The 9,832-nt window shown below is 40.5% G+C and overlaps 1 protein-coding gene and 1 long non-coding RNA gene across 4 annotated transcripts in view; both read left to right on the forward strand.

Annotated features, from left to right (window-relative positions):
- Positions 1–3,813, forward strand: part of LOC116690011 (uncharacterized) — an 11,073-nt gene extending 7,260 nt beyond the window's left edge. The window contains exons 2-3 of the long non-coding RNA XR_004332133.1: positions 121–126; positions 3,759–3,813. This is a non-coding gene — a long non-coding RNA (uncharacterized LOC116690011). The remainder of the gene's footprint in view (positions 1–120; positions 127–3,758) is intronic.
- A 3,580-nt stretch (positions 3,814–7,393) lies between these two features.
- LOC116689931 (far upstream element-binding protein 3) overlaps positions 7,394–9,832 on the forward strand; it is a 23,068-nt gene continuing 20,629 nt past the window's right edge. For all 3 annotated transcript variants that reach the window (XM_032516634.1, XM_032516638.1, XM_032516635.1), the window contains exon 1: positions 7,394–7,619. In XM_032516634.1, the coding sequence (XP_032372525.1) occupies positions 7,527–7,619 (93 nt within the window). In that variant the 5' untranslated portion in view covers positions 7,394–7,526. The remainder of the gene's footprint in view (positions 7,620–9,832) is intronic.

Here is a 9,832-nt window from a genome sequence, read left to right on the forward strand (position 1 = left end):
TTTAATCATTAAATTAATAAATATTCTCCTGCTCCACCTGCCGCTGGTTATGAATCACTGCTCGAGATATTATTTCAATAAATTTCTGCTACTTGGTGCTTTTTTAAATATTGTTAATAGTTCAATGTTTATGAGCCAAGACTTTTTGTTTCATGAAGAAAAAGACCAAGGCCTAGTCTACACGTGCGTGGGTGTTTTTGAAAAAGGGGATTTTCCTAGTTCTCAAAAAAATTCTGTCTACACGAGCACTGATTTGAAAAAAATCTTGAAAAAAAAGTCCAAATAAAAATGCTAAAAAACATAAATAAAGCGCTGTCAATACTACGCCAAACCAACAGGCAGGTATATACCAGCCCTAAAGCAATTTTTGCCAATGAGCAGCCTTAAAAAAAATCTTACCACTATTAGTACCTGGCTTTAATGGCACAATGATTCTGATGCCTCTATTCCTCAATATAGTGGAAGAATTATTGTATCTTTATGAATAAACATATGACAAGTCCTGTTAGCAGTTAGAACCAGCACTGTTTTGGCTATGTCCGCCATTAAATGTGGCCCCATTTCTGACACCTCACAGTGGACATAGCTGCACACTCTGACGTCACAAGACAAAAACTCAGTTTTTCCTGTCTACAAGTCAACACTGAAAACAGAGTTCACTCTGGGAGAAGTTTTCCAAAAAGATCTGTTTTCGGTGACCTAAAATGCAGTTTGGGTGGACAAAAGACCTACACGCAGAGAAAAGGATGTGTGTATTGTACGTGTTGATAGTGAGATACATTTTTCTATCTTGACAAACATGTCTTTGCATTTCAGAATGCAAGGTTTTGTGTTCATCATCTGTGACAGCTGGATCTGTCACGGGTGATGAACTGTCTAATTGGACATTCAGAAATTAAACTGTTATTCTCTGAAAGATCTGAAGAAGAGCTTAAGATTGATCCTCAAATATGGAGCCAGTGTGTTGATGATGGACAGAAGAACTTCAGATATTCAGTGCTTTTCTGTCTGTCTGCTGACTGATAACATTCATCATCAGCATGCAGCATTGTATTTACTGTGCTCTGAGCACGCTCAGTGGACTGAACAGGGAAAGTTTCAGGCTCCATACATTTAGATGTGTTGTTGGGACGAGTCTCTGTAATGTGTGATGGATTCAGTCGGCAGGAGGTCGCAGTAATGAGTCGTCTAAAAACAGCAGCCTGCAGCAATACAGGCACTCTGATCATCAATGCCTGCCTGCCTGCCTGCCTGCCTGTTTGTCTGTCTGTCTGCTTGTCTGCTTGCCTGCCTGTCTGTCTGCTTGCCTGCTTGTCTGTCTGTCTGTCTCTGTGTCTGTCTGCCTGTCTGTTTCTTTGATTTCAGCCCTGTCCACATACTTTTGATACTGGTTTGAATCAAATGACGGTTTCTGCAGCTTAGTGAGGAAGATCTTGACTGGTCTGCACAGAGCTGTGACCTCAGCCCTATCCAACCCCATTTCAGACTGGACCACCGACTGTGAGCCACACCTGATCACCAAGTGTTGGACCTTACAAATGATCTGCTGTCTGAATGGAGCAGGTTCAACATCGGGTGGAGAGACTGAAACCAGTACAATGGAGGCTGTTAGAGCACATGAATGAACGTGTTACACCGTTAGATATGGTCAGCTGTCCACATACTTTTGGCCACCTATCTGTCTGTTTCCACAGTGTTAAATAGCAGCAGCTCAGATGAGTCAAGCTCAGCAGGGGGGATCACTCAGGGGTTAAAGATAAAATGGAGCGAGTATTACAGTCAAATGGTCCGTGAACTGAGTGTGTGTGTGTGTGTGTGTGTGTGTGTGTGTGTGTGTGTGTGTGTGTGTGTGTGTGTGTGTGTGTGTGTGTGGTGTGTGTGTGTGTCAGAGTTTGTCTGATCATGTGGAGACTTCTGTTTTTTATAGCACTGCTGTACTGGATGATGTGATTTAAATGATTAAAGAATAATTCAGATATTTTTTTTTTACATATTTAAGAAATAAACAATGAAAACCAATACAAACAATACACTGAGATGAAGAAAGTGTCCCAGTTCCAAAAAATATATATATAATAATAATAATAAACACAGGAAAGATGGGAGGGAGGGAGACAAAACAACACACGCAGAAACAGACACACACAAAACACATACATAAACAGACACACACACACAGACAGACACAAGACAAGGGAGAAAACACCTGCGCAAATTAGAGCTCCGGGCTGTAGCCTTGTGCTACTTCACAGAGTCAGCAATGCAGCGCCACGTGTCCAGAGTCGTCCCTGGGACACCATTGATTCACGCTGTGGAGAATTCTGGTTTGTTCTAACTCTCATTATTGTACTGTTCTGTTCTGAGATATCTGACAACATATTAGGGCCATTGATGGGTAAAACAAAAACAAAAAAAGATTACAAAGCCGGGGGAGGGGGATAAGAAAAAAAACTTAAAATTCCAAGATTAAAGTTGTACATTTACATTGGTATGATGAGGTTGATCCAACCATGCAAAACACAAAAACCTTCTCCCAAGGTTTTTTATTGTAAATTTGTGACTTTAATGTCTGAATGTTTTATCTTGGGATATTACCCTCCTCCCCCTTTACATTCCCTTTAACTGAACTTGTTTTTATCCATAATGATCTACTTTTATCACCAACACACACACTGTTCCTTCTATATTTTATGGTACAGTAAGTTGCTTTAATGTGTGTGAAAGAGAAAAGCCCCATATGGTCCAACCAACAGCACCCACATTATTACCACACACACACACACACACTCTCTCTCTCTCTCTCTCTCTCTCTCTCTCTCTCTCTCTCTCTCTCTCTCTCTCTCTTAATGCCACTTAAGGCTGTTAGTGTTTCCTGTTGACGTCCAATAACAGCCTCTTCACAAGCCATCATTTTCCACTCCGCAGAGCTCTTTATATACACACATAGATGATACAGACCACACACACACACACACACACACACACACACACACACACACACACACACACACACACACACACACAGACAGACAGACAGACAGACAGACAGACAGACAGACAGACAGACAGACAGACAGGCAGAGAAAAACTGAACAGAGATGTTTCACTTGTATTCGCATTTTTTCAAAAACATCTTAACTGTATTCACATATTAATCCTTCAGGATTTCATCAGAATTACTGCACAGCTTTAACAGACGTTACCAAGGCCTCATTGCGAGCTGAGTCCTGCTGCTTCATGATTTGTCCTTAAAGAGGGTCAATATGTCAAAGATCTCTACCAGTAATGTGACAGGTCTTTCACACCAGAAACACACATTTTTCCTTGTGATAATATTGTTCTTTTTACTTCAATACAATTATTTCACAGGTACTTTCATTTTATATACAACATTAATTAATGAAATATGATGCATTTTTATAGATTAAATGCCATTTATTATCACACAGTGGATTTCAGTAATGTTGTTGATTAGACATTTAGGTTGGAGTTTTGCAAAGCTCTACTGGGATTTACACAAGGTAACATTTACTAATAACAAAACTTGTGTGCAAAAGAATTAAAGAAGTATCATCTTCAGGGCTCCATAACTTAACACACTGCAATGGGCTTTTATGTAAAATGATGAGTACTTTTAATTTTAATACTGTAAAGGGATAGTTTTGATATTTTTAAATGGGGTTGCATGAGGCACTTACACATAGTTAGTGTATATGGCGGCCGACACATCTCCAGTTTGCAAGAGACAACTAAAAAAGGACCACCTAAAAAAAATTATTCCAGTTTAAGTGTACGCTATATTTAGAAGATTTTTCCTCAAGTGCACACTAATGCAGCCTATAGCTGGAATTAGTAGGCAATGTGTCGCTTTAGCAAAGCACTTCTTTAAACTTCACAATATAAACTAAAGGTGAGTGTAGGGTTAGCACTATTGGAACATCAGCTGGCACCGGCACCATGTCTCCCTTCTGCCTTAAAGTCTGTGCTGGGCAGCTGGCCCCTAGCTTCATACAGATCTTAAACAGATCACCTGAGCTGTGTGAAGTCCCCTCCTGCTTCACCATCCTTCCCGTCACCCAAAAAAATCCACCGTCACAGGATTAAATGGCTACAGGCCTGTCGCCCTGATGTCTGTGGACATGAAATCCTTTGAGATGCTGGTGTTGAGCCACCTGGAGGACATCACAGGCCTGGACCTCCTGCAGTTTGCCTACCAGGCAAAAGGGTCAGTAGATGAGCAGTCAATGGGACTGTCTTACATCCTGCAACACCTTGACTTCCCAGGGACATCGCAAAGATCCTGTTTGTGGATTTCACCTTAGCATTCAATACCATCATCCCAGAAGTTCTCCCCAGCTTCCACTGTCAGTCGATAGATAACAAGCTTCCTGGAAGACAGGAGGCAGCTGATGAGGTTGGGAAAATCTCCTCCAGCACCCAAACCATCAGTTCTGGCACCCCCCCAGGGATATGTGCTCTAAGTTAATAAGTTATATCTCTACACAATAGTGAAATGGCTATGTTTATTTTTTTCAGCTTTGTTATCTTGCTTTTAGCCGTAAATGTCTGTGTACTGTACTTTAAGAGCAACCAAAAGCTGGAATCAAATTCCATATGTGCTTACACTTACTCGGCCATTACAGCTGATTCTGACATTCTATGGACTGAAAAACCAGTCTACCACTGAGTAGACTGCAGAGGGCCCAAAGAAAAATGGACTAATTCAATATTTAGACCCTAATTGCCACTTTTAGACAATAACAGGAGTCATTTGATTTCACTCAAACACCAACCTGTCCTGTAGCTGTGGTGCATTCTGGTTTTGGTAGTGCTGCTGTGAGTGTCATCACTGCAGCAGCAGGTTAACGTATAGAAAAATCTGTTTTTTTTTAGCAGAATGTTCCTTTACTGTGTGTGTGTGTGTGTGTGTGTGTGTGTGTGTGTGTCTGCCTGACAGTTTATCTGATGGTATGAGAGGTCACAGTGAGGGTCCCAGCCCAGGGCCCCAGACCCTCAGCGCCCAATACCATCTGTTCACAGTGTGTAAGGTTTGTGCTCATTTGATTTAATTGCAAATGTATTCATGAATTTGCAAAACTGTTTTAACTGAAATCAACATGATGAAGGCCTTTAAACATGTTCTGATGTAAGGCCCATGAGTAGTTTTATAGCAGATTCTCCTAACTTGTAGTTTTTGCTGCTCAAGGGAAAGCAACAACACTGCCAAACTGCCAGAAAATGTAAACATAGCTCTTCCTACGTGTGTGACAACATTATGGAAAGCATTTCTAAGGATGTTGACCTTTCTGTTAAAGAGTAAGATCCTTTTTTTGAACATAAAAACATCCGCAAAATTGTGTTCGCTAACCCAGACTCCATTTAAATAAACAGTAATTTTAGCATTGTAAAATCCACTTCATTCAAAGTTGACAAAAACAAAATAAAACTAAGAAAAGTCCTTTTGGGTCGTCTTTCCACTTTTCCAACCATCCCAACTCTAGTTTTGGTTGAAATTAACACACAGTTTACCGATTTACATGTGAAAATATGTTGGCTCTATACACGCTTAAAGTATTGTGGTTTTAAATCTGGTGGGTTTAGAGCTATCGACTTCAAAGCTGTTTTTGGTTAAACAGAAAGGTCTCAAAGATGTTTTAAAGGTTCATCTCTAAAGGGATCCTTTCCATAATTTTGTCAGATACTTAAAATATCAATCTGAGTCTGTCAGCGGCAAAATGAGCACTTTTGTGAATGTAAATACAAGCTGGATAATTGCCCTATTAACTTACATCGTAGCTTGTTTCACCAATGCCAACTGCAGCGATCTCGCTTAATACTGGACCAACGTCAAAGATTGTTGTTCCCATCAGTCACTTAGACACAAAAACATAGAAAAATCGTGTCCAGGTTGGAAAAACAACCGGTAGTTACCCTTTAAGAATAACTAGCCTATATGGAAAAAAGCCACTCTTCTGCTGATTGTCTCATTAGCAGTCAGCAGTCAGCATTTGAGACTGTTTCATAAGAATGAGTTAAAAACTCCCTGTAGTTGCTGTAAGTGCCTACTGTATTAAAAGTAGGCACTTATTAGACAAAACGTTCCACCACTGCGTACCAATCCATTAATTAATTCATAGATAATAGAAATATTGTTTAGTCACTTCAATTTAGCACAAAATGTCAAACTTTGTTTATAACAGTAACTTATAAAACATAGAGGCCACATCAGAGGCCAGAATCAGTGTGCAGCTTTAAAATCTTCTTTTACTGCCTGATTACAGCCAAACACACACAGGTCAGAGGTCACTAAGACAAACGTCACAGTGACCTCCCAAAAAACTGATGCCTGTCTGGCCGGCATCCGCTGATTTGACTCCAATCAATCTTTTCGTTTTTTTCTTCTTTTCTTCTTCTTCTTCAGTTCACTCTCTCCACCTGTGGCGCTGGCCAAAGCACGTGACTGAACGCGGAAGCGGAAACAGAGCAGCGAGTTGCCAACAGCTGAGCAGCGGCAGAGATCCTCTATAAATAGCACGAGCCACTCTGTAGTTAAAAAACAAACACTGGAAAACCCATCACCTGATAATAATTGTTGAACTGTCAGCTGATATTAGAGTATATAAGATTAATGTCATACTGTTACCATGGTGACTGGCAGAAAACTGAAACCTTCGTTTCCAGGTTTTGTTCAGTTATTGAAGTGAAGAAAATCCCAATTACATTAACGTATTTACCAATACTTTCTTTCAATTATATTTGCTTTCTTAATGTGTCATATTTTACTCAAGACCACAGCTAAGGATTAATTTAATGATGAAATTATGATTTTCTTTTTTTCTTGTTGTTTCCAGCTGGTGGTATTGGCAGTGTGTGTGTGTGTGTGTGTGTGTGTGTGTGTGTGTGTGTGTGTGTGTGTGTGTGTGTGTGTGTGTGTGTGTGTACATCCCTTGATAAATAAAACATGATGAATGATAATATTTTTGACTATTTTAACTATTTTAATATAATACTGCCAGACACTGTGTATAGTTTATGTTGTAACTTAACTGCCACTTTATTGCTATTATTTTACATTTTTGTATTTTTACCTTTATTTTTACCTTGTTTATATTTATAGATTTATTAATTTTGATAGCATTGATACAGATGTTGCAATCTTAATCTCGTTGTAGGCTTCTTGTAAATTGTCAACATAGATATTATATTATACAATTCAAATTAATGATTGGACACAAAATAATACTACAAATGAATCAACAATAACAATAAAAATAAACTAATCAATTAATCAACCAATCGTTTCAGCTTTTAATAAATAGATTGTGTTTTAACTCCAGTCACTCTTCTTAAGAAGCAGCGTGTTATGTGACCAGTGGATCCAGTTTCAGAGATCTACTTCCTCTTGGTCTCTGAAAACGCCTGCAGAGTGAGATCTCTCGCTCTCTAACCGCTCTCTGACTGCAGCTTCAGCACAGTTAGCAGCCCGAGCTAATCCGGCTAACAGCTAACAGCTAGCTAGTGGCGCTATGATGGCGGAGCTGGTACAGGGACAGGCCTCGATGAACCAGCCGGGGCTGAAATCAGATGGCCTGGCCGATGTTTTACAGAGGGCCCGGCAGGTAACAACAACACTGGGGCTCCGCACACATCCGTTCTGGGTCGTTTAGATCGAGCCAAAGCACTTTTATTTGGATTCGCCCGTGTTGTCTCAGCTGCTAACTCCTAACTTATGCGCTCCGTCAACACACTCACTCACACACACATACACACTAGCATGCTAACTAGCTCGGAAAGCAGTTCAGAGTTGGACTTGTGGCCGGTTTGGGACACTTTATCCTGGCTGACACGGCCCGGGAGTTAGTTTAGGGGTAGTTTATGGAGCTGTCACCCGGAGGGGAGCGCAGTGGGACCGGGGGAGGTGGAGGGGGGAGCAGGACAGAAGTTTGGCCACACGTGTCACTGAGGCAGACAACCTGTTGGGCTGCGGTACAGAAACACGGTGAAAAACCACCGAGGAGCACACCAAGTTCACTCTTTCTGCTCCGCTTTAATGACCTACTAACTGTCCTCACCAGGCCGGGGGAAGCAGGGAAATAAGGGTTTTCATACTGTGTTATCCGCTTTCCAACAGTTAATATGTGAGTTGGACCCCCCCCCCTTCCCTCCTCCCCTCCCCTTATAGGCTGCTGTTTACTGTAAGTTGGTTAGAAACTAGGCTGGCGTTATGCAACAGTCTCAGAGCCATATACAGCCGATTGGAGGTGTGTCTGCTTCCTATAGACAGAGAGAGACAAGACAGGTAGTGAAACAGACAGACAGGACATTTAACCACCTCTGAGTGTTTGAGTGAACCAGCAGAACGTTTACTCTGATAAACTGGCTTATCTCTGCATGCAGGTGTTTTATTCTCTGTGAGATATTGGATTATTTTCTCTCTGTATGTTGCAGACACCTAAGAGACACTGTAGTTTGACTGACAGGTCAAGTTACATCCAGCTGCACATTTGAATATATCCAAACTCAGATTACTAGATTACAGTAATGTGATGGTTTGTTTGAATGTGTTTATTACTCATCTCTTATTAAAGGGAGAGTTTAGCATTTTGGCAAGTAGATTTTTTTTAGACGGTGTTAAAGCTTCATGTAAAAGTGAGCCCTGAAATACAATCCAAGAAGTCCAGTTTGAGTGACAGATCTGTGGATTATGAAGGTTTATTAGGACATTAGGACTGCACACATTTATAATACTTCTACTCAGGATTTTACAATTTATCACGTTGGCAATAATTTCATTTTTCGTCCAAGGTGAACCGTAGATATACGTTGTTCATGTCTGTGTGCATGCATGTGAATAGCCAAAGCAGCATCTTTTGGGATGAGGTTGTGTTGCTGCAAGGACTGGTTAAATATTGTTGCTGGACGACCTACACTTTGAGCATTGGTTGTGCCGACGGACTGGATTCACACAAATGTGAACGTTAAGTTTTTATAATGCAGAGCTAAAGGCGATGTGATGGTGGGAGGTTCAGATAGAAATCAGTTCCAAATCTCTCTGTTCAGTACATAGCTGAAGTCAGGAGGACCTGGTTAGCCTAGCTTAGCATAAAGACAAAATAGGGAAACGGTAGACTGCCACCTACCAACACCTATGAAACTGTGCTGAAGTATGATTTAGTTATCTTGTCCATCATGTTAACTTATTTCAATCACAGCTAATAACTAATAATATATAAATGTGCTCCGTAATATTAAAACATGCTCACTACAGTTTATAATGGATATTTTGAAAGCAGCCATGTTGTAAATCAGATAACTGAACATTTTAAACTGCAGGCAGATGACCAAAATGTCAATCAGGATTTGCGTATCCATATTTTCTCCGGTACTTAGCACTGCCCAAGACGCTTGTGATTGTCTTAAAGAAATACCAATAAACCAGAGCATGTTTTCCTTCCATGTCCGAATGCTATGTGGAGTACCCAGACTCTCCTCCCACGCGCTTTGGAGGAGGGTCTGGCAAAGCGAGACTAGGTGCAGTGTATCCATCTGCCCAGTTTTGGACAGTGAGCTCAGGTTTTGGTTTTGGTCGCTGTACTTTTGGCTAATTTTAGGAATCATTGATTTGTTTTAAAACTTTTAATGTATGATATCACAATCACATTTCTGTATGTTTCTGATTTTGTGGCAGATGTTGTCTTTTTCTGTTTGGAACTTGCTGCCTTACTTTGCCAGGACTCTTCTGAAACCAAATGTCAAAAATTAATGATACCTGAAAACGTGTAGTTTTTCTTTTTAGCATCTCACATCAGAAACATTGTGCCAAAATATGAAC

This window comes from Etheostoma spectabile, chromosome 5, assembly GCF_008692095.1.
Source record: "Etheostoma spectabile isolate EspeVRDwgs_2016 chromosome 5, UIUC_Espe_1.0, whole genome shotgun sequence".
Lineage (NCBI taxonomy): Eukaryota > Metazoa > Chordata > Actinopteri > Perciformes > Percidae > Etheostoma > Etheostoma spectabile.